This window comes from Rhynchophorus ferrugineus, unplaced genomic scaffold (genome assembly GCF_030347505.1).
Source record: "Rhynchophorus ferrugineus isolate W39M unplaced genomic scaffold, kcgeb_rfMv2 rfM7, whole genome shotgun sequence".
Classification (NCBI taxonomy): Eukaryota; Metazoa; Arthropoda; class Insecta; order Coleoptera; family Curculionidae; genus Rhynchophorus; species Rhynchophorus ferrugineus.
Window position 1 is genome coordinate 33,764,934 of NW_027472586.1, and position 16,903 is coordinate 33,781,836.

General features: G+C 36.5%; 1 protein-coding gene across 1 annotated transcript; it reads left to right on the forward strand.

Moving 5' to 3' along the window:
- Positions 1–95: 95 nt before the first annotated feature.
- Positions 96–14,929, forward strand: Ifrd1 (Interferon-related developmental regulator 1). The gene is made up of 6 exons (XM_076409964.1): positions 96–341; positions 9,100–9,370; positions 9,429–9,627; positions 11,461–11,705; positions 12,692–13,163; positions 14,643–14,929. The coding sequence occupies exons 1-6, from the start codon at positions 311–313 to the stop codon at positions 14,718–14,720; spliced, it is 1,296 nt and encodes a 431-aa protein (XP_076266079.1). The 5' UTR covers positions 96–310; the 3' UTR covers positions 14,721–14,929.
- The last annotated feature ends 1,974 nt before the right edge of the window (positions 14,930–16,903 follow it).

Below are 16,903 nucleotides of genomic sequence, written 5' to 3' on the forward strand. Positions count from 1 at the left end.
GTTAGAGAAGGATCGAGTATAGGTATGTGGTGGGGACGTAGACTTTGGCATGGCTTGGTGCGCAGGCGTGACGTTTCGATCGATGCATTAAAATCGCCGTTTTTTTTCGGTCAACGGCAAAAGTTGATCTGAACGTGTTTAAATAAAAACATGTTATTGCGTTCTCACCAATCTTTATATCAAATTAAATGTCAAGTGTCGAGTTGCATCCGAAAAAACATTAGAAAAAACTGTTTACCTTCTTGATCCAGTGTTCTGTTAGTGAATTTATTTAGTCAAATTACACAGAAGAGTAATATATCGCCCCATCATGCCTAAAGGAAAAAAGAAAACGAGATCTGGTAAGTGTAAAGTGCACAAACACCGTACATATGCCGTGAAGGTCGTAATGATTCTCGATAAGTGTCCCTGTCAGTTTTTTTTTCAATTTTTAGGAATAGTTTCAACCATGTGGCAGCATGTGGTTATCTCAATTGCACCTCACTTTTTCACTGTCCGCTTTGATTTGATCTCATAAAGCTTGGACAATTTCAGATTCTATAAAATTTTAAAAATCCCACTGGTATTGGTTCTTTGTCGAGTAGCTGTACTATTTTTACCTGTGCCAAAATGTTAATTACGCTATGATTCATCATTCATTTTCTAAGAATTGTTTATCAGTCACATTCCCATTTTTAATCACTCTGATTGACCCATATGGTGGTATCTTGCATAAGGTATAAATAACTTACTAGTAAAAGTAAAAGTTACATAAGATCAGATTACTTTTTAATCTGGGTTATCTAACGGCCTTGTCTGGTTGCAACAAGAAAAAAATATGTGCATTTTTGAATTATTTTCTTTGGACTTTCAGTAAATTGTTACATTAATTCGTAAATATAGAGGTGACGATTTCTCTTATTTTGGAATAGCAGACGTTGACCACCGTTTTGGCAACCGCCACATTCTTTGTGTTTATTTTTAAAAAACCGTTATTTTCGCATTATTTGTGTTTACCTTGAGATAGGTTGTCTTAATTGTCTAAAAAATTAATACAAAAAAAAATAAATTGACGGTCTGATGGTGCAACATTGTTTATCATTGATGCTTGTTTTTTTTATTGTTTTTTACGAATATTAATGCAATGTGTTCAAGTGCTTTTAACTATATGATATTCTTATTTTAATATATTTTTAGTTACTTATAAGTTGTTTTCTATAATATTAGATTGTGGTATCTTGTTTAAATCTTATATTTGAAAATTTATAAGAACAAGCGCGTTTTCAGAAGAACTTGAGCTGAGTTGTTGTTTGTGGAATGATTGAGATATGTAGTGCTTGATTTCTGGAGTGTCAGTTTCCCTATGAATTTGATTATTTCTGACAAACCATGGAGCGTTTAATATTCTCCTGAGGAGTTTATTTTGGAAAACTTGAAGCCGTTTGACCTGGTTGGGTGTAACAAACTTGAAGTAGACATTAGATCCGTAGAGGAGTACGGACCGAATTAACATCTTGTAAAATAAGCATTTGATGGAGATGGGAAGTCTGCTAGAAAGGCAGATCAGAGAAGATAGCAGGTTTGCTATCCCCGAACCTTTTTGGATTGCTTTCTGGATTTGGGAATGCCAATCGAACCGCCGGTCGAAGTGAAGACCTAGGTACGTGACGTTATCCAGCCATGGAATTATTGCGGCGTCGATCTTAAGTTGCGAGACGCGCAGTGCGTAACGCTTCTTATGGAAAATAATGGCCTAGGTTTCAGGGGGTTGATTTGCAACTTCCAGAATTTGAACCACTTGACCGGATGATCGAGCTGCCTCTGTAAACGTTCATGAATTGTAATTTCGAACCTGGCGGCCGTGAAGAAAGCAGTGTCGTCAGCGTAAAACGCGACGTCAATGTGCTCTTTTCTCGGCAGATCTGAAATAAAGAGGTTAAATAAGGCTGGGGCCAGCGGGAAACCTTGAGGTACGCCAGCATCGATTTGTTTACGACTGGAAAGTGATACCCTGATCTTGACCTGGAAAGATCTGTCCGAGAGATAGGACTTGATGAGAGCGGTTAGATCTTCTGGGAGGCCTAAACGCACGCACTTTGCGATCAGTCCGTCGTGCCAGACCTTGTCGAAGGCTTTGGTTAAGTCCAGAAGAACTGCTCCAAGCTTTTTACGTTGGTCAAGAGCATGATGGATGTGTGCGGCCAGACGGGTAGCCTGATGGATCTGGGATGATGTTGTTTTCCTTTGTGAAAGAGTTGAGAGCGTAGAGTATTACCCTCTCGGCAAGCTTCGAAATGGCGCTGAGAAGGCTGATAGGCCTGTAATCAGATGGAGATGATTTTGCTCCTTTCTTGGGTATAACCGCTATATGTGCGTGTTTCCAAGACACCGGGAAGTGTTGCAGCCTCATGATGGAGTTAATGATGTTTGCCGGTTCTGCGAGCTGCTTAGGCGGGAGCTTTTTTAACTGGGTAATCGATATTCCATCGAAACCTGGAGATTTTTTGGTTTGAAGTTTGCCGATCATAGTCTGTAGAGACTTTGGAGACACGAAATGGTTGAGAAGAAAGGCTGGGGTTACTGGTCTTTTGACGGAGTTGGATTCGTTGATGACAGTGTCAATGTCTTTAGCTTTAGTGTTCTGTGCGGGTGGGGAGGCATTTCATTTGAGCTTCGTAGGTCTCTGCAAGGAGCTCGACTTTTTCTTGGTCAGTCACTGCGAAATTTTCTGTAACCGCGGACTTCAGGGGGGGATGACATTGTGCGTCTTCCCCACGAGGCATTTGTAGAGACGCCAGAAGGAAGGGAGGCCATCCAGCCTTTGGTCCGCGAGAAATTAGTTCCATTTCATTGCTCGAGTTTGAGAGGGACCGGACGATGATCAAAGTCTAGTTCGTCAAGGACTCGAACTTCGGAATCACGATTTACGTCTTGAAGAATAAAGAAATCAAGGATTCTTGCTGCGCCTTGAGAGACTGTACTAGGGTGATGGGTGGGTTCATCTGGCAAGGCAAGACCGTAGCCCAGATCTGCACTTAGATCTACGATGGCGTTACCTGCGGGATTCGCTCTGGAACACCCCCAGATAGGGTGGTGGGCGTTGAAGTCGTCACCTATTATTTTTGAAAATTTTCCTTCGACGAGTGATCGGTATTCGGCATAGTTGAATGCAGAAGATTTTCTGTACAGGGATGTAATCACGAAGGGACGTTCTTGGATATCGATTTTAATGGAGGTTGTTTCGAAGTTGTTTAGTGATAACGATGGAAGGAGCTTGTGTTTGCTTCCTTTTCTGACGAGAATGGCGGTTCCACCGCCTCGGCCCGGAGTTCTATCGTTTCTGTAGACAAAAAAGTGTTCGAAAGAGAGACGATGCGAAGGTTTCAGGAAAGTTTCCTGGATGAGAACGATGTCGACGTCATAGAACGTCATGACGTGTTCCAATTCCGCTTGCTTTCCGCGTAAGCTGTTTGCATTCCATGTCATCAGTATAAGAGATTTCGGAACAGCCATTTCGAAGAATTAAAAGGCTGCTGGAAGTTGAAAAAACAGGTTTTTCCAAATCTTGCCGCTTAGGCGGCGACATTTGAAAAAAGACGAGCAAGTTGGTGAGCCATGGCGATCACTTGGAGGAAAGCCTCTGGGTCAGTAAATGCCTGCATTGAGGAGTTAAGGTCCTCAAGGAGTTAAGGTGTATTGGTTGGAGCAGGAGTTTGAGTTGGAGTAGGCTGGGTGGCGCTGGCTAATTTTTGAGCTAGCTTCCTGTCGCCTTGGTTACTCCATGCAGAACCTTGTGGAGGCCTGGATTCCGTCGGAACTTTTGATTTTCTTGGAGCAGGACGGCAGCTGCAACTGGTGAAGTTTGCGGTATGAATTTCACCGCAATTGCTGCACTTTGGAGGTGCTTCTGGGATTTTGGTACAGGATCTAGTGTCGTGATGCCCGGCACATTCGACGCACCGTGGGGGGGCTCGGCAATACGAGCTGGAGTGCCCTAAAAGGTGGCAGTTGAAGCACTGCACTGGCTGGCCGTTTCCCCTCTGGACCTCGACCTTCACTGTGATGACGCAGAGTTTGGTCATATATACGATCTGTCGCTCTTCGCGAGGGACAACTAACAATTGGTAGTTCTATCCCGGATTTTAATTTCTATCTTTGCACAAATTTGGGATGGAAGCCTTGATCAAAGAGAAGTTCACGTACCTCGTCAATGCAGAGTGATTCTGGGATGTTTCTTATTATTACCCGGAGTGCTCTCCTCTGGATGACAGAAGGAATGGTAAGGGTAATTCCTTTCCTCGAGCAGGGTAGTGAGTTTACGGTAATCGTCGCTTGTGGCGACGAATAAGAAAATGCCCTCCTTTTTGTTTCGGGTTATATTATCTATTGATTGTGCCTTAGTAATTCTAATGAGCTCCATGAACCTCTTCTTGTCACGGTGCACTATAGGCGGAATTTTTTCCTTTGGGGGAGTTTGAGAAACAGTCGCCGAAACGGTTGGCACTGTTTTTGCTGTAGAGGTTAGGATTTGTTTATTGGCCTGGCTACTTACCTGCGCAGGCTGGGTTGGTCTTGTGGTAACTTGTTTCGGTAGTGGCTGTGGGGCCGTCCTGGTGGTCGGCTTGTTTTGCACTGGTCTGGTGGCAAATTTTGTAATCGAAGGCTGTACGTTAGCCTTGGCTTTCGATTGGGTAGATTGAGTGGCCGGCTTGGCTACCGGATTGGGTTGTGATTTGGGAGCCTGTTTTTCCTTCTTGCCGGCCTTCGGCAGCTGGCTTTCCTGAGGTGGAGTGATGGGCCCTCTCTTCCTTTTTCCCACGAAGGTGAAACTGTCGTCTGGGTCTTCAGTTTGGTCTGACCGTTGTGCCGGTTTAGCTGGTGTCTGGGTCTGGGTTTCTGTGGCAGCGGGAGTCTTTCTTTCCATGGCATCTTTTTGATACTTCATGAAGTCTGTTATCGTAGCTGTGAGAGTTTTGATTTCTTCTTTGAGATCTTCGGAAGCCTTTTCACTCTTTTCCAGCTTTTCCGTCTGTTTGTTCAGGGCGTCTGTTTGTGCTTTCGCAAATATTTTAACTTCATCTATCTGTTTTCGCAGGTCCTCATTTTGTCTTCTTAAATCTATTATGAGCACTTCTCGGCTGTCTTCGAAAGATGGTCCTTTTGAGTTAGGAAAACTGGGATTATGCTCAGGAGGCGATGTTGGCTCTGACGTACATGACGCCATTGCCTTGTCTGTAAATGCGCCTTTTCGGCGTTTACAGACGCTTTTTTTTTGACGTAGGCATTGGTGGAAACGTGATAACGGATCGACCGTCTTAGAGAAAGTTTCGGGTAATTCTCGGAAGCGCAAGTAGGTTCGGCGGACCGGACACGACCGTTCTTTTCGAGAGCTAGCACGGAACTGACGTTGGCCACAGCACTTGTTTATATACAAACAATTTATTCGACAAATATTAGTCCTAGTCCTGTTTGGTTATGATCAGATTATGTAACAGGTCAATTGAAAAGTCCCGGACCTGACATATAGATGGCGCTACTAGAATGAAATCTGTAGCGACCGCTACGACCCTTTAGGCCACCACGCATTCACCTACAGCAAGTTCACAAGCTATAAAAGACCACCACGACGACGTCTCGATCTCTTTTCTTTTCTCCACCCCCTTGCAACAGTACCACAGTACCAACACCACAACGCTACCGTACTTACTTTACCTAACCTAATATCCTGTCAATTCTCCCGTCGACCTCATGTATCAATTATAATCGAAATAAACCAGTATTTCTTCAACCACTGTTTTTAGTTCTCGCGCAAATTTCTTCCAAAAATAGTAGTGAGTGTTCGGAGAAACAATCGCATCGACATCCACACATTTCGATCGACCGACCAGGTGAATATTCTTACAAATCCATATGTTTTTAGTTAGCCCTAACCCTCAAAATGGTTGTGAATTATAGCATTTTGAGTGAAGCAACTTTTGTTATTGTGGTAAAAAGGAATTTCACGTGTTGATAAAATATTGCTTTTTGAAGGGAAAAGATACAGTTGAAGCAAAAACTTGGCTTGACGCCGAGTTTCCGGACACTGTCCCAGAAAAATCAACCATCCAGGATTGGTATGCTAAGGTTAGACGTGGTGAAATGAGCACCGAAGATTTCAGTCAGAATTTAAATCTGACCTATGTGGTGGTTATGTCAATAATATATAGTCTATTCAAAGTTTTTTTATTAATGCATCATGGATATTTGTGACGCCGAAACGTTGCAATCTTGCCGCGTCAACCCTGAGTTTTAGTTCAGTTTGGCTTTGACATACAAAAAAATTCTAATATAAATAAAATAATTGAACAAAAATGTTATGAAATATAATTTATTTTAACATTATAGTAAATCTAATACATATATTACCGAAGGACTTAAAACTACAATTAAGACACAGCTATAATAGTTTATAGGTTAGATTTGTTTTGTTTACATTTAACTCTTTTCCACACCATCCATGAGATAGAGTTTCTAGACGCGTTTTTTATGTAGTGGTTACCCCCTGGAGGCCTAATCCACCTAATTAATAATTATATATCTGAGAAACGTATTTTACTTTCATTCGAGAGCATATTTACTTTTTTCGTCTAGTTCTTGTTCCCTTCAATGGTGTGTTTACTTGTCAAGTCATCTTGGTATCACTGTATATTTTGTTTCTTTTGCTACTATCTGTGTACACCATTCTTCATAAAATTAATCACTGAATTCTGTCTATTGCATTTACCATATCTACAAAACAGTTATTCTCTTCTCATACATTGTAACCTAATGCTTATGTTTAATTTTGAACAATTACAATCATATCTGTGCACACAAATCATTCACGCCCTACAATACCATTCTCGACAGTTATATTCAATTAATTATGTGCATACCTTTAGTTGCTTCCACTCTCATCACTCTGTCTCAGGAACTTCTAGCATTGCACATCATTATCACATATCCTGAAAATTTCCTTCAGTCAGTTATTCTTATTCACAGTACCTACACTAATATTTAGAGCGGCAGCAACCCGCTAAAAAACGTTTTAAATAAAATTCTAGGTACCAACGGAATTTATCAGCAAAAGAGGGCCTCTATTATCTCATTCCTTTTCGAAATAACCTATTAAAGCCGCAATTAATTTGTGACCCTGAATATCTATTGTTTTCGGCATTTTCAAACAAAGTAATATGATATATTATGGAGCGACTTAAAATTTATCATAATAAAGGGCTAAAATAATGTTTGCCGGTTTATAATCTGTAGTAATTATAACTAATATTTTGAATAATTTAGTGTACGTCTGACAACCAGACTGCGACCGGCTGTCAGATATATGAAAAATTCTTGAAAGCAATAGTGATAAGATATTTTAATTCTTACCTATAAGTTATTGTGGCTGTATAATTAATTGTAGTTTTTAGATATGCTATAATGTTAAAATAAATTATATCTGATAACACTTTTGTTCAATTATTTTATTTAGATTAGAATTTTTTTGTATGTCAAAGCCAAACTGAACTAAAACTCGGAGTTAATTCGGTAACATTATAATATTTCGACGTCACAAATATCCATGATGCATTACTAAAAAAAGTTTGAATATATTATATATTCTCTTGTATAATGTATTGTAAATATTTTGGATATCATTGTGATTCTGAAGATTCTAAATTGAGGGGAATTTGTATTCGGTATAACGTAGCGTCATAAATATAATTAAAAATAGCCTTACCGCGTACGTGGTAATAGAAACATCATTAGAACTATAGTACCACCGCGATGTTTAAAAGTTGATTTCTTTGTATATTTGAAATTATACGTATCGTTAGTTGACCGTCACACAATCTAGACTACCTTTCCATTACTAATAATTCCAGTTCACTTACTCTGTTACAAATTTCAAACGAGCTTGTGTGTTCTTTGAAATGTTGTATTTCTTGATATATAATTTATGTTCACATAAGCCTTCTAATTGATCTAAGAAAAATAATTAGATGGCTATTCGGTTTTTTTTATATTGACAGCTGACAATACCAGATTTTTTACTGAATATTTTAAGTTTTACTTAATGATAGATGTTTGATTTTCTTGGTTCTGTAATCTGGTATTGTATCAAATTACCTTGTAATATTTGGGTAAATAAAATATACAAATTGTAATTTTTAAAGTTCATTTCAATAATAGCCTTACAAACTTCAAAGCGTGTGCAACTACAATACTTCATCAAGTACTGTACTCTGCTTTTAGTTTATTTCACTTTACTTGACTTAATTTCAGTACATATATTGTTGTACGTAAGTATTGTTTGAAATGTTTGACACCTCTGCTTGTCATAACACACATACCAGGTTGTAAAAACTTGATAAAATCACATTGCTTAATCAATTATGTGTCACTTACTCTGATACTGATACTAAACCTCAAATATTATCAACAGTGTTATTCATTTCGATATTACGTTAATTAAAGTTTAGACATAATTAAAGGTATTTAAAATAGTAAATGCTTATATAGAATAGTCTTATCTGCTACCACATTTTTCTGCTTTGGAACGAAAATACGCAATCCAAAATTATTTGGAGTTTTTGCCTAGGTATAATTACATTGGGAATTATAATATAAAATAATAAAAATAATGTATAAATAAGATCTGTACCCATACAAAATGTCTAGTGCGACGAAAACAACTACGTCACGCCTACAGTTGCAGCGTTTAAGGCGCATTTTAAATTATTCTATTTTAAACGTTAATTTTTCTTCCAAAACCATTTTTTTGCAGACATAACTTCAATTCCGGGTAAAGTAAATATGTAGAGTTGTTGCAAAGTATTTTTTCAGAAATAGTCATCTAGCCTATTTGTGTTGTATCATGTTATTACTGGACAAATCATTTTCCAAAAGAAACTGCTCGTTACTGGACAAATCATTTTCCAAAAGAAACTGCTCGTTTCTATATTTCAACTGTACAACTTTTCTAAGCTTTTAATGAGAAGAATTAATATAAATTAAGAAAATCAGGACGACTTAGTCGAGGGATCAGATTTTAATGTACCATGAAATGTAATCCTCTCATTGAATATTTTATTTTCACCACAGATCGACATAGGATCGAGGGATCTGTCCAAACATCAGACGATGATTCATACCCCAACGATAACATGAGCGTGCTGAGTAATTATTCGGAGAATTGCAGCCTGGAAGAGGGCAACAACGAGACGGAAGATTTGGCACAAGAAAACCTCGAGGATAAACTGTTGGAGATAATCGACGGACTGTCGCAGAAGTCGTCCCAGGGCCGAATAAAGTGCTACAAAGCTTTGAGCGATGCCCTGATCAAAAAGTACATGCCCAGCTTCATCAAGGACAGGTAAGGGCGTGTCGTCGAGTTTAGACGGGGCGTTTTTCTGAACAAGTTTCGTTTCTAGGACTTTCACATTATGCGATTGCATCGAGAGGAGCTTGAAGAAGGGCGCCGCGGCCGAGAAATCGGCCGCCGCCGAATTGGTCGCCGTCATCTGCGTCCATTTGGGTACCGAAGATGGGGAGGAGGTTTGTCGGTCGGTAAAACCTCTGCTGCTAACGCTCGCTTGTGATAACTCGTCGGCACCATCGGTCCGTGCTGAGGTGAGTAGTTTTTTTAAATTGATATTCGTAATTTAGTTTGCTGTCATGGAGAAACTGTTATACTTATTGGGCTTTGGGGTTTATGTGGCTCAGTGAATTGGAGGTTGGACGAAAAAGATGTAAAATTCGATATGCCTCAAGATCGCTACAGGGCTTTATAGACTAGATGACAACTAGAGCATTACTCCCAGCAATGTCTCATATTAACGTTTCAAGATAAACCTTTTAACCTCTTCCATACGGACCGACATTGTTATGTAACAAGGTAATATTTGTCATACCTTTCTGGATATTGGATAGCTTGATAGCACAGTGGTTAATGTCTACGTCGCGATAGTCGCGAGTTGTCATTATATAAGTGATTCTTGTTAATTGTGTTCGTCCATATCCAAGAATCTAAAATTCTACAAGGAAAATCATCCCAGTTCATCAGGCTTTGTAAGATCGGATATCTCCTGGGATAGTCTCTAAGTTGGTCACTCGCCAGCCGGTTGAAAGTCGAGGAATGGTGTTCCGAGCCCACGCTAAGCTGTTACAAAAAAAAATCGTTGGTTGGTTTTTTTCTTATTCAAAGGCCGGCTCAAAGGCTGAGTTTAATAGCGTGCTCTAGAGTTGATTGCCATATGTATCAAAATAATTTCGCGTCCTAGTTTCATTGTGAAGGTGGTAACATAGCCCAACGGTTTGAGATTGTCCTAGTAAATCCTCTTTTTAATCTCCAGTAACTATGAACTGTAAAAAACCATGGTCTTGTTGACTAACCTCGATTCAGTCCTGTCCTGATATGAATTTGGCGTTGTTCTTGGTTCAGCAACCCTTCCAATTCCTACTTTTTTACTGTTCCAAGACGCTCTTTGTCTTCCACGGTGAAATCAAACTTGATTGACATTGTGCATTGGACGTAATATTAATATATTTAATATTATGCAATGACATTATGACTATTGCAAGCATAATAGATTCTCTTACATTTATTCCTGTTGCGAAGTCTCATGATGCTGGCAATAAGCGGTAATATCTAAATAATGAATTCTTTTATCTATTCAGGTCTCTTTTTGTAAATATATTTTATTAGAGTTTGAGAAATAATTGTACAAATAAGAGTATGTTTTTGAATTAAATAATTGAAAAGATAAAGGGATCTGAAATAGATTACTTAAAAGGCATGAGTGAGTGTATGTGTAAAGAATGTTTGAAATTGCTATTTGAAGGTTTTAGGGGTCTTTAGGAAATTTTGTTTATACCCCATATAAGTTTGTTTGTTTTTTAATTATCTGCAGAATGTACAAAAAGCAAAACTGAACGTATTAAATTGTTAATAAAATTATTAGCGATCTAATGATGTGCACAATTAGACATCAGTAAAGAAATTTATACACTTTAAAAAGAGAAAAAGTATTAATCTTGATCGCATCATCTGTTGATACACCAAATTTTACACCTATAAGTTACCACTATTCTTCTGCTAAAAACTATTTGTAACTAAAAAGTAAAAAGTTTCCGAACAGAGAAAGAGATTTATGTCTTCGTTTATTTCCCCTTGGTTAATCGTTTTTAAACTTAGTGTAAAGACAATGACTAACTAATTTCAACATATTTACATTAAAAATTCTGAAAACCCATGTCAATATTTATGTTCTCAGTAATTTTATTTTGACCCTCTTATTTAAAAATAAAATAAGTAATTTTACTCCAGACAGTAACAAGATGTTTGCAAAACATCGTCTAGGCAAAATGTGCATATGCATCCGAGCCTGTTTTTTTTTTAATGTAATCTGAGTGTTAGCGGACATGTCTGACAGTGCTGTTTCATCAATGTCATGTATTTTTCAGTGCTGCATAGCTTTAGGAAATATAGCCTTCCTCTCCGGCGGAGACGTAGGGGAAAACATCGGATTAATGCAACAGTTTGAAGCGATCTTTTCAGGAAGTTATCTGAAAGGTGATGGATCAGTGCCAAATACCACTCCGGAGATTGGAGCGATGCACGCTGCAGCCCTGAACGCTTGGACATTGTTATTTACCCTTATAGTACCGGGAAACATTGGCACAATGATAAACAATTCGAAAACTCTGCCGTAAGTGTTATATTTAAAGGAAAAGTTGTTCACGTTTTTTGCAATTGAAGATAATGCCACTTAACAAGCATTATATCGCCCCTTTTAACTGAGCTAAGATTACTAAATATCAAATTACGTTATGTATTTTGTTATTTATTATTTAAATATGATTAAAATACCTTGAAAGGCTTTCGTCTCGACTAAATCTTAGAAATTAAAATATTTTCAAACTCTACAAAATGAATTTATGAGTCACATAGAAATATGAATGTAATATTAAGCTTCTATGTGATTCAAATAACGCCTTAAGCTATCGACAGTTATTTTGCAACAACTCTTTGGTAACAGAACAAGTTAGAAATTTAACTGAATTTACCTGTCAAAGGGCTTAAATAAATCCAATAATACCTAGGCGAATTATAATCCATTGTTAGAGATATATCCTTTTACTGATGCATATTCAAACGCCGTCCTTTCTATCAATTAGGTTTTTTTTGTACTGGACCTACTGTCCACTACTCAACTTTAAATTTACCAGCTGGTGAGTGACCAACTTAGAAAAGTCCTGGCTTAAAACCTCAGATGTAAAAGGAAAGAAAAAGTTCTCTTGTCATCTCGAATAAGCTCTGTGAATATTTTAAACATATTTTAAAGCCTTTTGGCTATCTACTAAGTGACTTGTTCTTTTACTACCTTTTTAACTACCAATTGATAAATGACCAACTCGAAATATATCCCCAGTGTAATTAATCTAGTTGGATTGGCATGATGGAAATGATTGTTTCTTGTCAATTGTTAATAAGTATCAAACATTAGCAAAAAACTGCAATTTTATTTTGAAGGACCATACCAGTCATCATTTTAAAAATATCTTTCAATTGCAAAACAGACAAAAATAGAATCATACAATTCAAATGTAAAATATGAACTTTTCCAATTCACAAAAATTACGTTTTATCATACCAAATAATTCGATAACATATAACCATTCGATTTTGTTTTAGAACGCTGGAACACATATCCGAGTTGCTGCAATCAGCTCATTTAGAGGTCCGCATGGCCGCCGGAGAAGCTCTAGCCCTCATCTTCGAATCAGGTCGAGCGGAGAGCAACGACTTCGAGGGAGACTTTGCCGATGACGTTATCGAAACCCTCAGAGGCCTCGCCACCGATTACCACAAGTACCGATCCAAAAAGGACAGGAAACAACAACGCGCCACCTTCAGAGACATACTCCAGTTCATCGAGGAGGACACGACGTCGGAGATACAGGTGAAAATCGGCAAAGACGTGCTACTGTTGGATACCTGGGCCAAGAGAAAACAGTACGACGCCCTGTGCAATATTCTGGGACCCAGTATCAACAACCATCTGATCGAAAACGACCTGATCAAAGACATCTTCGAGATAGAGACGGCCATAGTTGAAAACAGAATTCCCGCTTACGCGCAGCATCAAATGGAGAGGCAGAGGAAGGTGAGTTTCGACATATTCAATAGTTTTGTCATACGATAAGAAATATAGGGTTCCGTAACGAATTTTTACATCCAGCTGGTGTAAAGTAGTTTATTATTTTTTCTGGAGTAAATTCACGAACAAAATTATTTTTTGCAATCCTAAAACATTTTGCAATTTTACATTTTCTGGACGGTTCACTCTTCATTCATTCACGTAAAAAACACATCATTTTTGTAAAAAAGTGTATTGATAAATAATATATTCTAAAATAAACAAAACTAAAATAGTAAAGGTCGAACAACGGTTGTTAAGAATAAGAGAAACTTGTTAATCATACAAACAGGCTACTACCACCTGCTAAAGAGTACATTATTTTATCTATTAATTTTGTAAAAATTCTTTTAATAGCATTTGAGAGATAATAACTTAAGTTAGAATCTGTTATTGAATAAAATGAATTTGTTACAATGATTTAGCCAGATAAATTGTATGGATTATAAAAGGCATGAGTCCATGTAGGTGTGATGAGAGTTTGAATTGTTATTGCGGATTTCCCGGAACTTTGGATACATACCCCATAGTTTGTTTATTTTTTATCTGCAAAATTAAAAAAAAGCAAAACTAGACCTATTAAATTGTTAACGAAATTTCTTGCGATGAAACTTACATACAGTTTATTGATTGGGATATATCCAAAAAAGTTCAAAATTAATGATGAAGGTAATGATGTGAAATATTAGAGGTCATTAAAGATTTCATCCATCTAACGATTGGAATTATATTAGAAGAACGGACGACTGTGCTCAGTAAAATGAAAAGGAATCATGGTGGCATCATCGTCTTATACGGCCAGTATTTAGCTGAAATATAATTACAATTATAGAACATCTCTTTGTACATCACATTTCCCATGTATAAGTTGCCATTATTCTTCAAGTTGAGAGAATAGGCCTTATTCTTAGTAGCTCTCACTCAGGGTGCTTATCAGGTTCACTCTTCATTCACAAACTCTCTCATCAAGTATTCTATTCCTTTTTGCAATCGTATTTGATAATTTTTATTTTATTGTTAGTTAATAAGATACCTGCTAGAACTTCTGGTGCATCACTTTGAGGAGTTATGGTGTACATGCGCATTTTGGAAGTTCTTTACGTTGGTAGTCTTGAAGATTTAAACAGCTATAATACATTTAAAGTCCTACTAGTATTTTACTGCTTTTCTAATTAGTGATGAAGAGTATTTATACAGATTGAACGCTCATTCAATAATTTGTATTAGTAGCGCACCTTCCAAATATAAGAGGTTTTTATTACTATTATATCGACATTGAACAGCTGTGCTTGTATAAAAATTTGTTGGAAATATTCTACATGTATGTGTTCATTCGTTAGTATTACTATTTTTAGAAATACAAAACGAATATATTGAACCATTTCTAGACAACCACAAAACTTTATTAAAATCGAATAACATCTTATATGTGTTTTTAATTTGTAGAGGATATTAAACGCTGCAAACTGCAAGGCTCGCACCATAACTAGAGGCAAGAACAGAGACAAGCGATCAGATTTTTGAGATTGACCACACCTGCATCATTGCGGTTAAATTAATTTGTATTTTTAGTACAATTTATTATATTTGTTTATTATTTTCTTTGTTCATCAAATCAAGTTCATTTTTAGTAAACATGTTGAAACAAATCTGTTTTACTCTTGTTTTAGTTGAAATTTTAGTCCAAGTGTTACACATATTGTTTTAATAAATATAGTTGTAAGTTATATAAACTTTGTCGCAGTTTCATTTAATACCATTTTTTCTTAAATAAATCTTATAGATTGCACAAGCGAACTAGTGGTATGTAGAGGCATTGATAATTTGTTTGTTAGATATTTTGATCAATATTTCGATAATAGTTCATTAAACAAAATCTGAGTTGGCTTGATTGGGACTTTAAATCTTATTGTGATGTTGATGTCTCCATTGTAAAAGAGTAACAGTTTAATAATAATAATTCATAATACTAGTAAAGATTATTACGCATCAAACAATTAAGAGCATTGGAATTATCTAAATTATCTTATATTTTTTAATACGATGAAGTTCCTATTAAATTGAATAAAATTCGTAAGCCCGATAATAGGAGAACCGGTATGAGTTGCCGGTACGGAGTCATGTATATTTTCCTAATTTGGATAGTAGTAGTACGATTTGGCCCCAGTTGATCATCCACAGATGAAACAGTTTTCATTGTTATAGATATAGCAAAAAGCAAATACCAGCTAAGGCAATTGTTTCAGCCATTTTATTAATTGCTAGACTAACCCAATGATAGCCATAATTGTGTATCACAGTATCTCATTTTACACTCATTTCATTTTCGAATTATTGCACCAGTAGTACCTACCTACGGTTTTGTCCTCTTCTATCTAGTAGCTTTTGGATTTTTTGTCTGTGTAGTCTGGCTGCGTATTTGCTGACGAACTTTTGGATTTATCCTTTGAACATTGAAGTTCCTTAGGTTCTGGTCTTCATTACGTATATATCAAAGTGGCGGTTTTTGGAATTTTTTTCAAGAATCCAATGTAGCTGTGTTAGAATCAATAGCTGTCAAGAATCCAATGTAGCTTTATTTTCAGCTCGGTTAAATTGTTTGAAATAAGGAATATTGAACGGAACGATTGCTGAATAACCAGCATTAAAACGGGGACAACGTTTTTGCAGGCGTAATAACTTCAGTATTTTACTCAGTATATTTCGTGCCTGACAGCGATTTATAATTATATACTCATAGATAAATAAATAATTTTAGAACATTTCATAAATATTTATATCTAGTGATATATTACGTAAATCACAGAATAGTTATATTTTATTACCGATTGACGTAAACCCCAATATAATCACAATGCATTATGCTTTTTCAGATAATTAGAGACGCATACAAAATATCGAAAATGATATTTAAATAAAAAAAGCATATTTATGTATTATTGAAAAATTTGTGTTGAAAATTTATATCGTTTTTTTTTAACGCAATTTTTTTATTACCTACTGTACCGTATAGTCAAGTTCAAGAGCTTAGTCACACAACATATAGATTTTCTTTATTTTGTTATCTAATGTTTGTTAATTAGGTGATAGTTTAAACAACAATGATATGCACTGCGATAAACAAAAACAGAATATATATTCCATTTTGCTGTATTCCATTGTGCGCCTGGCCTTATAGAGGATATGTATGGTAGTCTCCTATTTTCAAATTGCTTTTTGTGAACTTCGTCTATGTCTTTTTCGATGCGGTTCACTGCATCTTCTAGCCTAAATGTCTATTTAGCCACAGAAGCCTGTAAGGAATTCGTCCACCTCTCGTTCGAGAGATACGTTCAGACCATTGTAATCTGCGTCTTTGTATTTGTCTCTCAGTTGTTCACTTAATTTCTAATAGAATCTCGAAGCGATAAATAAATAAATAAATTTAAAAAAAACATACTTTTCAATATTTTCGAAGTTTAATCCTTTAAAAATATCTACTTAAGATAATTTTTCAAAATTTAAATTATTTTTGGAGATATATAGCTGTTTTATTTAACCTTGTGTAATTATATAATAAAGATAATAGAAAGATTTATAAATAATAAAGTACATAAATAAAAATATTGTTTACATAGGATTTTCATTCCATTATTTTAACATCGAAAGTTTCGATAGTTTCCATCATTAATTACTTGTTTAGTAGTTGGCAACGTTGCACTTTCACA

Coding starts and splice junctions, on each gene's coding strand:
- Ifrd1 (XM_076409964.1), top strand. CDS start 311: ATGCCTAAAGGAAAAAAGAAAACGAGATCTG. Junction 342..9,099: donor AAAAAAGAAAACGAGATCTG/GTAAGTGTAAAG, acceptor TTTTCACCACAG/ATCGACATAGGATCGAGGGA. Junction 13,164..14,642: donor AAATGGAGAGGCAGAGGAAG/GTGAGTTTCGAC, acceptor TTTAATTTGTAG/AGGATATTAAACGCTGCAAA.